General features: G+C 46.5%; 1 protein-coding gene across 2 annotated transcripts in view; it reads left to right on the top strand.

The window, feature by feature from the left end:
- The first annotated feature begins 5,914 nt into the window (after positions 1–5,914).
- PSTPIP2 (proline-serine-threonine phosphatase interacting protein 2) overlaps positions 5,915–19,368 on the top strand; it is a 41,688-nt gene continuing 28,234 nt past the window's right edge. For both annotated transcript variants that reach the window (XR_010793812.1, XM_066615721.1), the window contains exon 1: positions 5,915–5,978. Coding sequence is in view for 1 of the 2 variants with exons in the window: in XM_066615721.1 (XP_066471818.1) it covers positions 5,946–5,978 (33 nt within the window). In the remaining variant the exon portion in view is untranslated. The remainder of the gene's footprint in view (positions 5,979–19,368) is intronic.

Here is a 19,368-nt window from a genome sequence, read left to right as displayed (position 1 = left end):
GACCTGACAAATCAGGTCTGGAGGCATTCTGGTGGCCGGAGAGGCCATACATCGCCTCTCCAGCATTTGGAAAGCCTTTCTCGGGAAGGCCTTTTTACCTTTTCTTGTTAAACTGGAAGAACCTTTAAAAGGCATTCCTGAGACCTTTGGAAATACCTTTAAAAGACCTTCTGGAGGCCTTAGAAGGCTTTCTAAGGGCTAGAGAGGCTGTTTGTGGCCTCTCCGGCCCTCAGAACACCTCCGGACTTGACTGGAGTGGCCATAGCTGGAGGTGAACCAGATGTGACGTCACTTCTGGGTCATGGGGCACCATCAAATTCTGTGCCTCATTGGCACAGGACGTCATGACACGTCCCTGGCTTAGCCACAAAGCGTCCTGTATGACCTTGGGCTTATCACTGTCTCTTAGCCTCACCCTACCTCACAGGGGTTTGTGAGGACAAAAGGCGGGAAGGAACCACCCTGGGCTCCTTTGAAGAAGGGCAGAATAAAAATGTACAGAAATATATACATATTCCTCGTGCTGCTGCTGATTGCAGGGACGCAACCCAGGAAATGATCGCTTGTATTTTTAGTAACTCTGTCAAGCCAGGTGAACAGGCCAGACAGGAGGAGTCCCTGCCCTGTGCCAGTGTGCCTGATGTTGCAGAGGAGGACTCGTTTTAAAACCTTACAAGGAGCGGTGCTGAGATGGTGACGACCCATTCCAGGTGTGGGCGATGTGGCTTCTTGCTTGCACAGACTCATGTCACTACCCATTTTCAGAAGAAACCTCAAACCCAGTAGCAGTTCTGGAAAATGCTCAAACCTGATCAACTTGTGTTCAGCTTTAATTCAAAATAAAAATGGGGGGGGGGCCCTGTTGGGATAGTGTCAGCCAGCTGAACTGGAGGTGAGCTTCTAGCCTCTTGTTCCACACAGAGGTAGCAGGAAAGACCCACAAGCAGGGGGTCCCCTGAGCTGCGCGGACCTGGCCCCAGTAACCCATGCCCCAGTGACATCTAGATTAGATTATTGCAATGCGCTCTACGTGGGGCTGCCTTTGAAGACGGTCCAGAAATTACAACTAGTACAGAACGTGGCTGCTCGTGTGGTTACCGGGGCACGTCGGTTTGACTCTGTCGAGCCGTTGCTCCGGCGGCTACACTGGTTGCCGGTTCTGTTCCGGGCCCAATTCAAGGTGCTAGTTTTGACTTTTAAAGCCCTTTACGGCTTGGGTCCGGGGTATTTGAGGGACCGCCTTCTTCCCTACAATCTGGCCCGTGCTCTTAGATCTTCTGGGGCGCCCTTTTGACTGTGCCGCCACTAAGAGATGTGAGAGGGGTGGCGGCCAGGAAGAGGGCCTTCTCGGTGGTGGCCCCCGAACTGTGGAATACCCTCCCCTTAGAAATGAGAACTGCTCCCTCGTTGCTAACGTTTCGGCGTGGACTGAAGACCTTTTTATTTCAAAAAGCTTTTAATTGTTGACAGGCTGGCTGGCGTTCTTGCTTTTTATATGAAAATCCACGGGGTTTGTTTTGTTTTTTAGCTTTTTAATCATTGTAAATTGTTTTTAACTGTTTTTCATGTTGTATTTTTAAATTGTTTGTTAGCCGCCTTGTGTGCCCGTTGGGTAAAAAGGCGGGGTACAAATTAATAAAATTAATAATAATAATAATAATAAAGCAGCATTCTTGACTCGATTAGGCAGGCATAAATCAGCTTGTGGCCTGTTTAAATTGCATTAAAATGAATAAAGGAAACAGGCTTTCAAGCACTTGCCCTTAGGCTGTTGCTGATTTGCAGTGACTTCTCATGTGTCACCCCATAATCTGCATTATTTTGAATATATGCCACCCTCCTGCCAAAGAACTCTGGGCAGCAGAGAGCAGAAAGCTCTGGGAGCTTTCTCTCTCCACTTCATCCTTGCAATAACCCTGTGAACTGGGTTCAACTGAGAAAGAGGGTTTGGCAGGCTGGATTTGGAGCAGGCATGGAAGGCTGGCTTGGGGTTGGTGGTGAGGAGGCAGTCCAGTTATTCTTAAAAATAGTTTAAAAATATACTTTATAACAGGAGTGTCCAAACTTTTTGGCAGGAGGGCCACATCATCTCTCTGACACTCTGACACATTTAAATTACATTTCAAATGTGAACAAATTTACATAAATGAATATATTAGAGATGGAACTTGTATGAATGAATGAAGGTCTTGCAATGTATTGGCAATCTTCAGTCTCGAAAGACTATGGTATCGCGATCTGAAAGGTGGTTCTGGCACAGCGTCTAGTGTGGCTGAAAAGGCCAATCCAGGAGTGACAATCCCTTCCACACCGGGAGCAAGTGCCGATCCGCTTGTCGGTTTTCACCCTAAACCCCACGCACCCCGTGAGGTTAACGGACTGTGGCGAGGCAACATCTTACTGACTGGGGACTGCCCAGCTTAAGGCGGGCGGTAGCTGCCCAATGAGATGCAATGATCTCTCCCACCGTCGGAAGCAGCCCCTGGCGTCACGCTCTACGCCAATCGAGCGAAGACTTGTAACCGGTAAACTGCTGCTTCCCATGTTGTGCCAACGCCGTATGGCGAAGTTGGAGTGTCCTCTCCAGTGCGCGAAGCCTGGGTAAAGAAGGTATGGAGGATAGGCTGTTACCCATGCAGCAAATCCCCCCTCTCCACGTCGCTGGAATGGTCCAATGGAAAGGCAGAAGCCAATACGGTTGGTTCCAGCGGCATCGCAGGAGTTGCCAGAGCATGACTGTGTACAGCCACGAACTGCCTCAGGGACTCCGGCTCCAGATTTTGCCTCGAGGTTGACTCCTGAAGCCTTTTCCACAACTGGATGTAGCCACAAGGCAGTGGAGGTTTGGGATCAGAGTTTTCCTTCTCTTAGATGAGCTGCCTTTCCCCCCTCCCACCCCACATCCTGTGTGTATTGGCAACCTTCAGGCTCAAGGCCTATAAAAGTCCTTGCACAAAGCAAGGCTCAGCTTTCCTTCACTGCCATTGCTGCATCACAGACATGAAACAGCAAGCAGTGGAGGGAACACTTGTCCCACAGCTCATGCAAGAGGTCAAACAGTCATCTTCACACTGAGAGCAGTTGCGTCAGGCCAGCATAGGCTCCAGCAAGTCTTTGGAGGGCCACATGCTCATTGGAGATTGGGGGCTCTCCGTGGGCTGGATTGTGAGTCCCTGAGGGCCACAAGTGGCCCCCGGGCCAGGGTTTGGGCACCCCTGCTTTGTAAGATCAGAGCAGCAATTTTCAACCAGTTTGCATGGCACACTGGTGTGCCAGGAAAGGTCTGCAGGTGTGCCACCAAGTTTGGAGCACAGTGATTGAAAATCGCTGACAAACTCTTCCAGGTTCTGCATTCTGAGCGGAGGAAGAAGGACAGACATTTCATTTCTTCAGACAGTTGACCTAAACATAGAGCTGAAGAACCCGGAAGAGTCTCCTGGAAGGTGGAAGTGACATCACAACAGACAAAGACCAGGAAATAAATTTGATTTACTTTATATAAAGCATGTGTGTGTATGTGTTATTAATTCTCTCTCTCCACACACACACACAGAAAGAGAGAGAGAGAGAATGAATGAATGAATGAATGAATAAATAAATAATGACAGGTTCATGTATGAAAACCCGAGTATCTCATATGACAGAGACAGATCAAAGAGAAGTCATGCATCAAAGTTCTGAAAGGGACAATCTGTGTACGAATGTAGGGTATTTGAGAGCTGAGCAAAGTGTGGGGGAAGAGGCTTTGTCTGAAGGTGCCTTATTTTTACTAGCACCTTGAGTTAATTATCACCGGCATAATATCTCTGCTCATGTCATCAGGCCTCCAGCTGATTTCTATGCTTGCAGATGTGGCTAGGCTTAGAGGTTCTCTATGGAAGTTGCTCTGCTCAGTGTGGCCACTTTTTTCTCTGGCTGTAGTGCAGGCAGAAATTTAACAGGTGCATAGAGAACAGCTCTACCAGTTGAATCACATCACATATATGTCAATGGCACAGCAGCACTGCCATGTCAGAAGTCCTTGCCATGTCTGAAAACAAGCTGACAGCCCAAACTGTACCATGTTTACTCAGAAGTAAACCCCTTGATTTAAGTGGGGCTGACTTTCAAGTAAGTAGGCTTAATAATGTAGCTTTAGAGCCAAGGCAGGCTTACTTGGGAGAAAATCTTACTGAACTTAATTGGACTTCACCTAACTCTCTCCTGCAGCCTAACCTGGAGCAAGTTTACTCAGAAGTAATTCCTGCTTTCAGTGAGACTTTCTGCATCCAAGGAATTTTGCATGAAAATAACAGCTGTGCATTCTTACCCCAAAGAAAATCTAATTGAGCTTAATGAAAGTTCGTCTAATTGAAAGCAAGTGTGTGAGTAAGTTGCCATGGAAGACCATAGCCTTAAGCCTACTTACTTGAAAGTAAGTCCCATACTTTCATACATACATACTAGAATGGCCCATACTTCTGGGTAAACGTTGTTAACATGAGGACTTTTAGGGTCCAATCCTATCCAACTTTCCAGTGTTGATGTAGCTGTGCCAATGGGATGTGCAGTGCATTCTGGGGGGGGGGGGTCAGTCATAGAGGCCTGTTCAAGGTCAGGGAATGATTGTTCCCTTACCTCAGAGCTGCACTGCAGCTACATCAGTGCTGGAAAGTTGGATAGGATTTGGCCCTTAGTTGCTCTTCCTGACACCATAGAGGAAACTAAGGCTGCAATCCTATACACACTTTCCTGGCAGTAAGCCCCATCTGACTCAATGGTACTTACTTCTGAGTAGAAAGACATAGGATTCTGCTCCGAGTCCAAGCCTATGCATGACTACTCAGAAGTAAGTCCCATTAGAGTCAATGGAGCTTACTCCCAGGTAAGTGTGGATAGGATTGCAGCTTAAACTCCCAATGCTTTAGCACAGGGGTTGCCAAATGTTTTAACACCCGGACCCATTTTTGTAAACTACACTCTTGGGATGCACTTAGGTTTACCAGATTTTTAAAAAAGCACACCTAGAAAGAAATAATATTTTATTTATTTGTAGGTAATAATAACCAGAAAAAAAGACCCTCAAACATTTATCTCCTACATCAGTGGTTCTCACACATTTAGCACTGGGACCACTTTTTAGAATGAGAATCTGTCAGGACCCACTAGAAGTGATGTAATGACCAGAAGTGACATCATCAAGCAGGCACATTTTTAATAATCCTAGGCTGCAATCCTACCCACAATTACTCAGGAGTAAGTTCCCTTTAGTATCATTGTTAAAAGAATATACATAGTAGTTTGTTGAAAGTACAGGTCTGTAACATTTTCCCAAATACATACCATGGGAGCATCTAGTCTAATATATTAAAAATAAAATATTGAAATGAATGGGGACCCACCTGAAATTGGCTCGCGACCCACAGTTTGAGAAACACTGTCCTACATGCTTCCAAACTTCAGGAGCTCAGCTCCTTGCAGGGCAATTAGCAGCTCTCTTGCAAACTGCAGGAGCTGAGCTGTTTGCAGGATAATTAATTAGCAGCTCCAGGGTCTGATTTCTGAATAGCCTGAGGCAGTGAGTCATCTGATCTTTCCCTCGCCCTTTGGCGACCCACCAAAAACAGGTCGCGCCCCGTTTGGGAACCACTGCGAGGCAGTGCGGAGCAGCGGTAAGCGCAGCAGCCAGGTCCTGGGTTCGGATCCTCCCCGCTGGGAAGCTCCCCACGTTCTTTCCCAGCCCAAGCGCGGAGGATGCAACGCGGGCGGGCGTAGGAGGCGCACCCTACACGCCCCCTTCTTTGTGTGAGCTGCGCGTTCAGACCCGAGAGGTGGCAGCCGAGGGCGCGGAGAGGAATTGAGGAACTTCAGCGGAGCCGCTCCGGCTGCACGTCCGCCCGCCCGGCTCCTTCGCTGCGCCGCCTCACCTGCTGGGCTGTCGCTTGGGCGCTGCGGCTGGAGCCAGGATGCGGCAGACCCTCTTCAAGGACAACTTCTGGGTGAGCCTGGCGTCTAGTGGCGGGGAGTTCCACCAGCCGGCAGGGTTTGCTTGTACCCAACCGGAGGGGAAGCAGCAAAACTTGGGGGGGGGGTGTTGTAAGGGCCCCCCCCATCCCTTTAAGAAGCTTGGAGTGGTGCTTTCTGTCAGTGCAGCTGGTGGAGCCTCCTCAGGGCTTGGCATTCCCAAGGCTGTTGCAGTGCTCATAAAGAGAACTCCGGCAGGTGAAGGGTTAAACCTATTGCTTGGGTCAGAAACTGTTGCTGGGACCAGATCAGTGGTGTAGCTAGAGGGGGTGCAAAGCACTCAGTTTTGCAGGCATCTGAACACGCCATGTTCAGGCGCTTGCCAAACTGAGTGCCTTGCAACCCTCTAGCTATGCCACTGGACCAGATCTGTGGATGGTGTGACGCATCCCTGTGCCCTTTACGGTGCCCAAGGTGGGGCTCTTCTTTTTTGGGCACTGTTGACCTTTTGTCGGCATGGCTCGCTGGCCAGGTCCCAGCGGCACTTCACTTTTGTTAGAAGTTTCAGTTGTTTTGTAATTTGTGGTTCTGGGTTTCTTCCTTGTTTCTCTTTCTTCCCCAACTTGTTGTGGCTGAGTGCACTGCACGAACCCAGAGCCTTGGTCTGTGAGAAATGATAGTAAAAGGTGCTAATAATTATGTGCAGAGTGCTCTCCCTGACTACTGGTGGCACCTCTCATGTGAGACTACATATGTGAGAAATATGCTCTGCTAGCTTTAACCAATATGCAATGTGCCTGTTTTCTTGTTCTGTGTACTGTTGACTGGTGTGTGCTAAACTTCGGCAATGAGTGCTAGAATTTACCTGTTCCTGATCTAGCACAATGCCTTTGGTGTGCTTTAGGTTCTTATCTCGCATGCACTCTGTGTGCCGATGAAGCACAGAGCTAGGAAGTCCCTCCACCCCCGTTTAAGTCTTGCCAGTCTACAGATCTGCAACCTGGTAGATATTGATCTACCTCGCAGGGCTGTTGTAAGAATTACAGCATAGTACACTCAAAATGTAGATCAAATGTGATATACATTTTCAAAGGTGTTTTTTAAAAAAAATATATTGAACTTTGACATTCTCAGAGCTTCAGCATCTTGGAAACCAGGGCTTGTGCACCAGTAAAGTTATGTGGCCTGCTTCTGGGTTGTAGGCGAACCTGTATGTTGAAATTAGTGGTACTTTTCCCCTAGCCTGCATCACTTCTGTTGTTGGAATTGGGCCAACAACAGAAGTGCTGTTGGAAAGAAAAGTGCTGGGAAAGAAAAGTGCTGGGAACAAGGAAAAGAAGGAGGCTTTAGCTTTCTGGATCCCATGGAAGCATTAGGCCCTTTTTTGTCTTGCCTTAAATGTGAATAGGGCAGGTGCTTGAGTCACAACAGGGCAACAGGGTTGCCCCACCATGTCCAGCTCTATACTCCTTTTTTCCTCCTCCCTCCCCTCCCTTTTTTCTCTATACTCCTTTTTTCCTCCTCCCTCCCCTACCTTTGAAGTGGATAATGTCTAATGCTGTAGCACTTCCAAGTGTTCATGTTGACTGTATCCTTGTGGATAACCTGAGAAGAATGGGCCCATTGTCAGCTTCTGTTACTCTGGATTTGAACTGGGGGGTGGGTGGTTGGGGGGGAGGAAGAGGATATAGGAATTGCTTTCTGCTCCATGCTTTATGCTATTTTGCCTCTGTCCTCTTCTTGGTTTTGTCCTCTTCTTGGTTATAAGAACATAAGAACAGCCCCACTGGATCAGGCCATAGGCCCATCTAGTCCAGCTTCCTGTATCTCACAGCGGCCCACCAAATGCCCCAGGGAGCACACCAGATAACAAGAGACCTCATCCTGGTGCCCTCCCTTGCATCTGGCATTCTGACATAACCCATTTCTAAAATCAGGAGGTTGCGCATACACATCATGGCTTGTACCCCGTAATGGATTTTTCCTCCAGAAACTTGTCCAATCCCCTTTTAAAGGCGTCAAGGCCAGTCGCCATCACAACATCCTGTGGCAAAGAGTTCCACAGACCAACCACACGCTGAGTAAAGAAATATTTTCTTTTGTCTGTCCTAACTCTCCCAACACTCAATTTTATGTCCCCTGGTTCTGGTGTTATGTGAGAGTGTAAAGAGTATCTCCCTATCCACTCTGTCCACCCCCTGCATAATTTTGTATGTCTCAATCATGTCCCCCCCTCAGGCGTCTCTTTTCTAGGCTGAAGAGGCCCAAACGCCGTAGCCTTTCCTCATAAGGAAGGTGCGCTAGCCCGGTAATCATCATGCATGTCAATGTCTCATGCAGCTTTTAAAAAGTAAAACAGACCTTTGAAGCTTCCGGCATGTGTTTGCTGAAAGGGGACATGGAGGCCAGGGGAACTCATCTCAAGGGAAGGACCAATGGATTATTTGTTCGTTACATATCTGTGCACTTTTCTTTGGTACTCAAGCCAGGTACGTGCGGTGGGTGGGGAGGCAGGTGAGGCAGAGCCACACCACTGGAAAGTGCTGCTGACATGTGAGGAACCCAAGCACCCACAACCCATGTGCTGAGTGGCACTTTCTGAAGGACTGCAGTGGGGAGGTTCTGCCTTACCTGCCTCCTCACCCACCGCATGTCCCTGACTCAAGCATACATTTATTTCAGATCCCTCGCCATCTTTCCAGTGAAAGATGGAGCAGCTTATGCAAAAGAATGAAAACAGAACAAAACTCAGTTACAGCAAAAGCAGGGCAAGGGGCCAACAGAGTGCATGCTGTTGACCATCATCATTAACTAAAATGCAGAAGGGCCTTCCCCAGATGACTTTAGTGACTGACCAGATTCATGCAAGTAGAACAATCATCTCAGTACCTTTTAAGACTTACAGGTCCAGCCTATATATACAGGAATTTGACTCAACACAAATGGCCACTGCAAATGCAAAGGAATGTGCTGATCCCTGGAGAAGGGGAAAAATGCATCCCTTTAAAAAACTGAACAGTCCTTTAACAATAGCCCCCTTAATGAGAGAGGGGGGGGCAGCTGGCTGACAATCCATCAATCCTTCTCTCTCCAGGTGACCCCTCCCTTCATGAAAGGACAAAAGAAAAAATTTCTTTGCCCTGTATGTAGTTAATTTGTGAAACTCCTTGCCACGTGATGTGGTGATGGTATCTGGCCTGGATACTGTATTTTAAAAAGGGCATTGGACAGATTGATGGTGAAAAAGTTCATCACAAGTTATTGGGTATATGCAATTTCCTGGTTGTTGAAGTTGGCTACCTCAGAATGCCAGGTGCAAGGGGTTGGCAAAAGGATGCAAGTCTTTTGTTGTCTTGTATGCTCCCTAAGGTGCCTGGTGGGCCACTGTGAGACACAGGAAGCTGGACTAGATGGGCCTTTGGCCTGATCCAGCAAATCTTATTTTCTTATGAATTTCTCCAGTGGTCTCTCATGTAGGTCTGGACCTGACCAAGCCCTGCTTAATTTCAGCAAGGTGGCTGGATCCTGTATCATCCTATTCATACTCTTGGTCTTGGAGCCCAGCTGGAGGAAAAAAACACTCTCCTTTAACCCGTTTTTTTGCCTGGCCGCAGGTGTACACATTTGGTCCCTGTTAGGTATATGCAACATTAAAATGACTTGGTGAAGCTTTGTGAGATGGATGGGGGAGGGAGAAGGATTAATGCTCCAAGTGCCTCCCCTTCACACAGCTGCAAGCATTACTAGTGGAGTGCAGTGTTGAGAACCCTGTTCTCTCTTCATAACATCTGTCCCTGTACCCTACTGCAACTAAGCCTAAGTACGAGTATATGAAATAAGTTCGTATGTTTTCCCTATTTAACCTGCCTCTATTTCCCTTTAGAATATTTATATACCACTTTTCAATAAGTAATTTAAGTGCTTTAGTGAAAGAGAATTTTGTTCTCTGTCTTGTGATTGTGAGCTCTTTGGAGGCAGGGACCTTTTCTGCTGAAAAGTGCCACATACACGGATGGTGCAGTGGAAATAATAATTGGACCCTAAGAAGAGGAAATGCTTATTCAGCCCCATGAATAGCTGGGCTTCTAAAAGACTGAGGCTGGGATGATTTAGGATGCAATTGTGGCTGCTGGTTAAGAGGAAACTAAATAAATGAAGACTTCATTGTGCCAGATTTCCCACGTGGAAGCAGATCCCCATCCTGAAATGCCTCTGGAGCCAGTCAGAGCAGGGGTCCTGGAAGGGGTTGGAATTGTACAAAATGCAGCTGCGGCCCAAATTGCAACAGGAAAGGAAAAAGCAAAGCCTCAAGACAGAGAGCCAATCGGTTACTAGAGGCAAATGTCTTGGCAGGCTGTGGAAGCAAAGCCATTATTGTGAAGATTTCAGGAGACATTGTGGCATGACAAGGAAAAAATTATCGGCTGTTCTGGAAAACATTTGCAAAATTTGCTTGGCTATCAGTACCAGATTTGGTTGCAGTCATGGAGCTCAGAAAGAACACATGCAATAGGCTTGCTTTCTTGCAGCCATGCAAATCTTAGAAAGAGGAAAAATGGCTCTGTGTGCAGCTGTGTGTATGCTTCAGACATTCACCTCCAAGTAAAGGATTGAAGGAATCGTAGTGGAAGGTAAGAGCTTACCAGAGCAATTACCTGATCTGCTATAGGGCAACTTCATATGTAATGAGTGGGCAACGGTTTGAGGCTGCTAGCCTTACTTTGCTCTCTGCTCTCTCTCTGGGCCAACCTTTTGAAATTCTTCCAAACTTCAAAGGAAGGAGGAAGAGGAAGCTGGCCACTTCCTCCTTCCTTTCCAACTTCTCCATCAACCACTTGGCCTTGCAAAATTGTGCTGAAAGGACAACCTGGTGTTTCATTTTCTGAATGCAGTTCCTTCCAGAACATGGGAACAGAGGGCCAAACTAGGCCTGTGACCCACTCTACTGAGGTTTTTTTTTTTTTTTTTAATAGGGTTGGTCAGAATCAGGACACTAGTTAGGAGGTTGGATTTAACAATCTGCTTAGGCTGAGCTGCTTCCCCAGTCTGAATGGCCTCCTGGCATAAATGCATTGTAGCTGGATGATGGCCAAGTGGCAGCAAGGGTAACTGCAGGACTCTGAGCAGTATGGGCCACATCCTTATGGACAAAGGTAAACAGTCAGGTTACTTGCAATTTTTTCAGGGGCCCTCAATTGCCATCTGCATTGCTCACCCATTTGCAAAAGTACATGCCCCAATTCCACTCCTGCCAAGTGGATCTCCTTGAAAAAGTAGGCAGCCTTGTGGAGGACAGGACAGGCCTATTAAAGGCTGTAATAGCTGCAGAGCCATTGCTACTGGCCTTTGCACCTTGATCTCCAGTCTGATTTGCAAACATTAGCAGGAGCTCACTCTTCAGGAACTACCAGGTGCTGTTTTTCAGTGTGACTGCCTGCGAAAGGCCCTAGAGCAGGCTATGCAGTTTTTCTCTGGATAGCTGTGACTGTGATAGAACCTCCATGTACAGGAGCAGTGCACCTCTGAATTTCAGATACTGAGGACAAAAGGGGGTGGCTTTGTGTCTTGCTTGTGAGATCCTAGAGGTGGACAAGTTGGTATAGGTCAGAAAAGGCCATTCTTGTATCGGTATCCTTTTATACTGATCTTATTAAATTTCAGGAAACTCTTTAGTTATACCATTTGTGTAGTTTCTTCTGAGTACACAGAGAGCTTCACAATGAATATTTTGATGTTGTCCTTAGACCCCCCTCTGAAAGGTAGGTATTGCCATTCCCTATATTGGAGGTGAGGAAGACTGATGCTGGGAGTGGCATGCAGAAGGCTGCTGAAAAATCAGGGGGGAAGCAAGACTCAGACTGGGGAAGTACTGCTTTGCAGTTCCCTCTCTTAACCATCACCTGTACCAGCTCTCTAGCCCAGAGTGTATTCTTTCATATGAAACATCGACTCCAAATTAATCAAGTTAGCAAAATGAACTGGAGGAGGAAGCAGCATCAGTTGATAGAGATGCTGATGGTCCCTCGCTATCAGCCAGCCCCATAGACTTCAGGTCAAGGTTTGGGTTCCTAAAGTTCGTAGAGTATATGGGGAGCAGGGTCCCTTGGAAACTTAGCCCCTTTACGCCATCGACTCAATGATTCAGTATCCGCTAATTTGGTATCCTCCAGGTGTTCCAGGAACTGAACCCTAGCGGATAAAGAGAATTGACTGCATATCACTTCCGATACCAGCAATTGTGGATCCTGAATTCAGTAGTCATGTGATAAGATATGGCGCAAAGGAATGGGGGTGAAATGCTGTCGTTTGCCTAAAGCAGCGAAGAGCCTTGTTCTGGTCCAGTGCTGTGTTGTGCTTCTGTAGCTAAATGACAAACTTAAGTGAATGGATGGAATACATTCTTTTCCTATACCCCTATCTTGATTGATTTCCTTATGCATTTGGGCCTCCCGTCTCAAGTTCTTGTCAGTTGCCAAGTTGCCACCTTGAAATAGCCTTTCCACACTTTCCACAGATATTCTGCAGATTGCATTGCTCAGAATGTTTCTGTGGACAGCAGTGCCAGAGATGCTGCCCTGGACTCATCCCAAGCCTAAACTTGCACAGACCATGTCTGCCTGCAGCACTGGTACAGGGCCCCTAAGATGCTGGCATGAAGTTCTGTTTTGCACCACTTAAGCTGGGGTAAAAATTACACACTTGCATGCATGTCCAGGAGACATTAAGGCTGGACTAAGCGAAGGGCAAATATTGCTCTCTCAGTTGTTTTTAATTGCAGAAAGTGGTGTGTTTGAGCAGTGGTGTCACCTGATGTGGGAGGCCAGCATGTCACCTCCATGATGAACCTCCTCCCATGCCGTAGGCGGGGCAGTGACCCAGGTGGTGGGTATTGTGATTTACCATTGACAACGATTGTACTCTCCCCACTGGATTTTTGGCTATACTTTTTGATAGAACACAGATGCTTCAGCATGGTTTTTTTTATTGCATTCTGCTGTAAATTACGCATTGAATGGTATATAACATGATGGTATTATTACTACAAATTGCAATTTTAGTTATTTTGGTCACTAGTGGTGTCGCCTTACTAACAACTTATTGCTTCAATGTGGTGTCATAATAACATCTCATTGGCTCTTTGAACAATCAGTCTCACTGGTCCATTTTGAATTAAGGAAATGTACTTTTTTTGTTACATAGACAGTTGCATTTTTGTTTTTTGGCCATAACTTTTGATAGAGTGGAGATATTTCACTCCAGTTTTTTTCATTGCATTCTGCTATAAATAACACATTGAATGGTATATAACATGATGGTATTATTCCTGCAAACCACAATTTTAGCAATTTTGGCCACTAATACGCGTCATCCTCCCTCTGCGTGTCACCCGGTGTGGCCCACACTCCCTGCATCCTCCTAGCAACACCACTGTGTTTGAGTGTCAGAACCAATTCATACACCTAACTTATTCTGTTTTGAGAAGGTGGGTTGAACAGAGTTGAGCTCCCATCTCAGTTTGCTACTTAGCCCACATTTGCCGTTCCAGGAATCAACCCAGAGTGCATGAACATAAACATATAAAGCTGTCTTTTGCAGTTAATGTATGTCAACAAACACACAAAAACCCGAAAAGAGGAAGGCTTGTCAAAGAGCTGCAAAGTAACCGAGGCAAAAGTGTGGTGGTCGATAAAATAGTTATCACACATCCACAACAACACAATTGCTTGGACTTATAAACAGAAATACATAACACACACACACAATGTGGGAAATGGTGTGCTCTGCTAGCACTGTGTCATGGTGAGAAGATAAAACATACTCGCATACAGATCAAACAAAAGATGACTAGGATCTGGAGTATGTCTCTTTTCGTGAGTTGTATCTTCAGAAATATTCTAGGAACTTGATAACTTTATAGGCTTCATAAACACTATAAAGTGTTTATAACTTTATAAACATTTCTGCTGTTGAACCATATCCTGGTCTGCAGAGCACCCAGCTCCACAAATCTTGCCAGGTCATGCTGGTGAACTCATCTGTGCTCAGCAGTATGTCATTTTCCAGGCTTCATACCCCCTTAAATTAAGTGTCAAAACACTGGACCATAAACTACCCTAATAATTCACACATACCAAGTTTGAAAGGAAAGAACAGAAAGCAATGAGTAGCTCCCTGTTGCTGATCAGTGCAGGTGTGGGCTTTTCAATGTGTTTGATCGTTAAAACAGGAACAGAAAATTCTTTGCAATAAAACACAAAGAACCAGAAGACTGGAGGTGAATTGCAAACCTTGCCATTGTTAATGACCTTAAAGAGGACTGGTAGACTGAGCAGCTTCTTTTGAACTCCCTTAATAAGCTCCTAAATGGCTGAAAACCAGGGGGTGTTCCCATATTTGTAAGATCCGGCTGCCTCCTAAATTGAAGTGAATTTCGAGGCATACAAATTAACCTATCTGCAGGGACCAGAGAAACACCAGTCCACAAGCCCTCTTGTCTCTCACCTGAAAGTAATTATGGGAACTGCATCGGAATTAGTAACATGTTTGTATCCTATAAACACAGCCACCGAAGAACAAAAAGCAGAGGGAATAACTATGCTGGTGTTTAGAAAAACGCAGCTAGATCCTGGTTTGTCATTAAGACCAGATGGAGAAAGCAATCGGGGGAGGGTTAGCCAAAAAGCACGTGCTCTACCACTGAGCTGTGGCCACAAGGATCGGCACCAAAGCCCACCTAATCCAGCATCCCGTTTTCCGCAGTGACTCACGAGCTGCCTCTGGGAAACCCAGAAGTGGGAGAGGAAGGCAGTCTCCTCTCCCACCATTGCTTTCCTGCAGCTGACATTTTGCGGCAGACAGGATCTGAACCTAGCGTGTGTGCGTGCTAGATGAAGTTTGGGTTGCTGCCTGAGACAAGACTGCCACGAGTGGCTTCATTCAAAGACCGTTCCGTTGGGGAACCATATTCCCGTTAAGGGTCCATGCCCCTGCGAAGATCCCTTTGCTAACCGCTCAGCAGTTCCTCGTCGTTGCTGGACTTCCGGGAACGCCATGCTTGGAGCTGTGCTGAGCTCAGCTGTGAAGGACTTCAAACTGGACCACCGCATGGTTGTGCAACTGAAAGGGAACAGTGGTGGGAGTACCCCTTCCAAGAGAGAAAGTGGGTCTTATCGCTTCCGTTAGGAGAAGATCCAAGTCCAGTCAGTAGTAAAAAAAAAAAAGCCATTAATTTGATTTGCAGCAAGAGGTAGCAGAATTTCCTAATAAATCCCATGTTTGCACAGATACACCCTTTCCCACCACTCTGACCAGACAATGATATGTTAAAGCACTGTGATTGTCACACCTATGCTGAAGGGACACAGGATGGCAGAGTTCATCCTTCTCTCTCTCAGCTGGCCAAAAGTCCAGTGATAGTGGTCACCTACCCCAAACTGGGGAGAAGGATGATGGCGGGTCTTCTGCCTTTGCCCCTTTGGGTTCACCTCTTTATCTCCTTGGAGTGGTTCATCCTGAAGGGATGCTCTTCTGCCTCCTGGGCTGGAAAGGTCCATTTCACCCTGGCTCTCTTGAGGGAGCAGGTACACAGAACTCCATCCATGCTGCGCTTCTGCTACTCCCTTCACACAGCCTTGAGATCTGATAAGGGCCTGTCGTGAATATGTACATGTTAGGCCTTGGTTAGCATGTGGAGCCTGAACCAAACTAAATCAGTAACGGAGAAGTGGCTAGCAGTTCCTGGCTGCAAGAATGTGAGTAAACAAACACTAAGATCGGTTTCTCCTCTGCTGGCCAGAAAGGACAGATAACAAGAATTACAACTCATTGGAATGTAGCACCTTTGCAGACAGAACGGCGCCTTATCAAGCTGTTGAAGTGCAACTGTGGATCTCCAGTTGGGAGGGGTAAGAACTAGGAGGACTAGCAACCAGACTCACTTCGAGAAGGTTCTGTCCTCAAAAGTTTCTGATTGGACTAAATAAGTAAGAAGTCACCTCAGTACTATTAGCACAAGAAGTATAATAAGGAGTGCCCAAGGGGTGTGTCCAGTTCCTTTTTGGACAGAGGTTTTGGGTGCAACATCCTGCACGCGTTGAGCTCCATTGTCCAACATGGGCATCTGGCCTCACAGGTAGCCTGGAGCTAAAAGATCTACAGGAAGCTGACCCATGTGAGAGATAGGAATTAATAGAGATAGCCAGCTAGCTTTATTATTTTATTGCTGATATGTTTCCTAGATGTTTATGCCTCTAGCATTTGCTGCCTCATGTAACCTTATGTAACCTTATGTATTTAATAAACTAAAATCTCTTTTACTAAGTTGTTTCATTGTCTGTTGGGGACAAAAGTTCAGAATCCTGCCTAGCCGTTCAGCAAGCTACCAAGTGCTCATTGAGGTCTAGTAACTTGAGGACTGAAGCTTTAATTGGAGAAAGCACTCAGTGCCTGCAAGGGATAGAATTAAGCCTAGAGGGTCTCGGTGTCCCTGGACTGAGACACTGGCACGTACAGGGTGGTGGCAGTACTACTGGATGGGGGGGCCTTGAGGGCTTTAGGGTTCAAGAACCAAGAACTCTGAGCACCCCAAACCTCCCTAAGTTTGCAACAGGGTCCCATTCTCCTCAGGGAGGGTCACACATTTACAGCCTGAACATGTAAGCTGACCTGATTCCTCCTTTCCTCATCTTGATTGTTGTTTGTGGTAGTTTTAATGGGGCATGCCCCATCGCATGGGCGATGATTGTGGGAGGTTTCTTGATGAGCTCCTGCACTTTAAGAGGTACCACTACATCATTTTTTATATGATGACACATTTTATTTTGAATATCCAGCACTGTAGGCATGTTTTACTTTGATGTGACTGTGAAGTATGAGTATATGGTGTGTAGGTATTAGGCTTCTCTCTTTCTCTGCGTCTCACATAAGAAATGAAGATTTGAACCCTGGTGTCACTGGTAGAAGTTGGGCACTGTCCATTTATTCTGTACTGACTTATTGCCAGGCAATTAATGCATCCTTCCTGACACAGTTTTTTGTTCCTTGATATACTGAGCCAGAGCTCAGAGCCAGAGTGTCAATCTGTCTAGCTGAGTAGCATCCACTGGGCAGCAGCTCTTCATGGTCTGTGCTGAGGGGGTCTTTCCCAGCCTGAAGTTGAGACCTGCTGTGCACAGGGAATGTCCTTTGGCCAGTGATCTTGGATCCCACCAAGCAGCCAAGCAGAGTTTTCAATGCTACCCGTTATTCAGTGGTGTCAAACTTTGCATATGGAGGGCTGAGTAGCATTCATGATGCCTGCTGAGGGCAGGAGGTGATGTCATAAAGCAGGAAGTGATGTTATTAAGCAGGGCATGACCAGAAATAAGCACTTTTTCTCACTGAGTAGCTCATGAGCTGCAAATGTCAGAAGAGAAAATACGCAAATCTTGATCATATTTTCAAGACATGGGAGAGCCCAATTATCACGTGGGCTGCCCTTTCAGCAGTGACAGCTTGGCACCTGAGTGCAGCTGATGTTAGTGCCCAGAGAGCCCGAGGGATGGATAAAAAGTTTCCAGGGGCCACATCCAACCCACCGACCTTATGTTTGACACCACTGATTTTGATGGTCCTTTCCGTATGTCATCTTGCTAATATTAGTGTGACTTTCCCTTGGGATCTGTTCTGAGAAAACTGGTTCCAGTTACTTGAATTATTTTAGGCTAAAGAGTTGAGATAGGGACAAGACTGTCAGATGCATTTAGCAGTGGAAGACCTGTACTTCCTGAGCAGTTTGGTAGAATATTGCCGGAATGGTTTTCCTTATGTATCTCTGTATGTGTAAAGAGTAGAGACTTGTTTAAAGGTGAATGCTGAAAATTAAGGGAAGGAGCTTGGGATTGTCCTGAGGACAGCCTCCACTAAGTCTATGAACTTGGGTATTGGAGTAAGTGTAGGAGGGGTGATTTTATCATTCATCATCAGTGCACATCCCTACCGCTGTCAAATGGGCACCTGCAATATTTGCATAAAAGTATTCTGGAGAGAATGCCATGGACCTTGTCACCAGCTGATGAAATAATTTCTTTCCCCCAGCAACAGTATCATGTAATACCTCTTGGAACACTGTGGGTTTGTTTCAGAAAGTCCAGCCTGGCATGAAACAGTGCAATAAATGCATAGCTAATCTAAGAGGGGTTAATTGGCCCAGAATGCACTGCTCCCATTGCCTAAAATAGCTGTCAATCATTCCAGGAAAAAGAGTGCTTTAACTAACCAGGGGTAAAAAAATCAGCATTGTGGGAGGTCATCTTGTATTGATATAAGCTGGCTTGCCCATATTGTCCTGGAGCACATGTTGGGATAACCATACATGCCCACTGCCAAATTTAATGTAAGCAACTTCCCCTTTGGTGCATGCCACCAGAAGTACTCAAAGCGTAGCTGGGAAAGGTCTTGGGGGGCACCCTCGTTTCTCGGCAATCTCTGGCTTTCACTTCCCCATGAAGCCTGGTTTCATTTTCCACAGTGTAGCAATCTCACTGTGAAAAGTGGCATCCCCTTCTCTTATTCCTTCCTCTTATGGTGTGGTGATGTAGACCTATAGAATTTCTTTGCATTTGTGGGGAGTGAACATAACTCTTCCGTGTGGCTTTCACAGATCTGTCATGTCTCTGATTTGGGCGTGTGTATTGTGGAGGTGTCAAAAGCCTGCAGAGCTCTCCATGGCAAACATGGACTGATTCCAAAAAGAGGCAATTTGGGGTTGAGGTTGGGGCTGGTTGAAAGTCAAGCTGTGCCCATAGCATAGCTGCAGGGGGGCAGCATAGTAAGCATTGCAGGTGCCACAGCGCATCTTATAAGTGGCCTCTCCCACTTACTTTGGAGCCATTCTGGGTAGCTCAGTTGCTGTTGCTGCCCAGAATGGTTCCCGACAGTGAGCAGGAGGGCCTGCTTACACAATACTTTGCAGTACTTACCACGCCGCTCCCCCTGTAGCTACGCTACTGCCATTGAGACCTTGGGTCACCTGATTCTGGCTGGACTGGTACCTGCAGGATCAGCCATCTGTGGTGATGGTGCTCAAGGGCAACAGAGAGCAGGCAGGCACTGCTCTTCTCCTCCACTATGGCAGAAAGATGAAGAAGGCACCTGAGTTCTAACACCCAAGTCCACAGTTTGAGATGCACACACCGTAGCTTCTTCCATGTTACAAAAGGAAAAAAAACGCAATTTACTCTCACACTGCAATTTTTGGTTGCTTTTGCATGATGTTGGTCACACAGTATGCTCAACCATGAATATTCATAATTTAATATACTCAGTGCTTTGTTTCCCCATAGGCGTGAATGGGAACCATGCATTTCTTTTGGAGAAAATACAGGGCTGGAGGGCCAACCTTCCTTCCTGCCTGTGAGCTTCCCAAACACTGAAAATCATACCAGT

Source organism: Tiliqua scincoides, chromosome 2, assembly GCF_035046505.1.
Source record: "Tiliqua scincoides isolate rTilSci1 chromosome 2, rTilSci1.hap2, whole genome shotgun sequence".
Taxonomy (NCBI): Eukaryota; Metazoa; Chordata; class Lepidosauria; order Squamata; family Scincidae; genus Tiliqua; species Tiliqua scincoides.
Note: the sequence above shows the minus strand (reverse complement) of the source record. Positions and strands in the feature narration are given on the sequence as shown.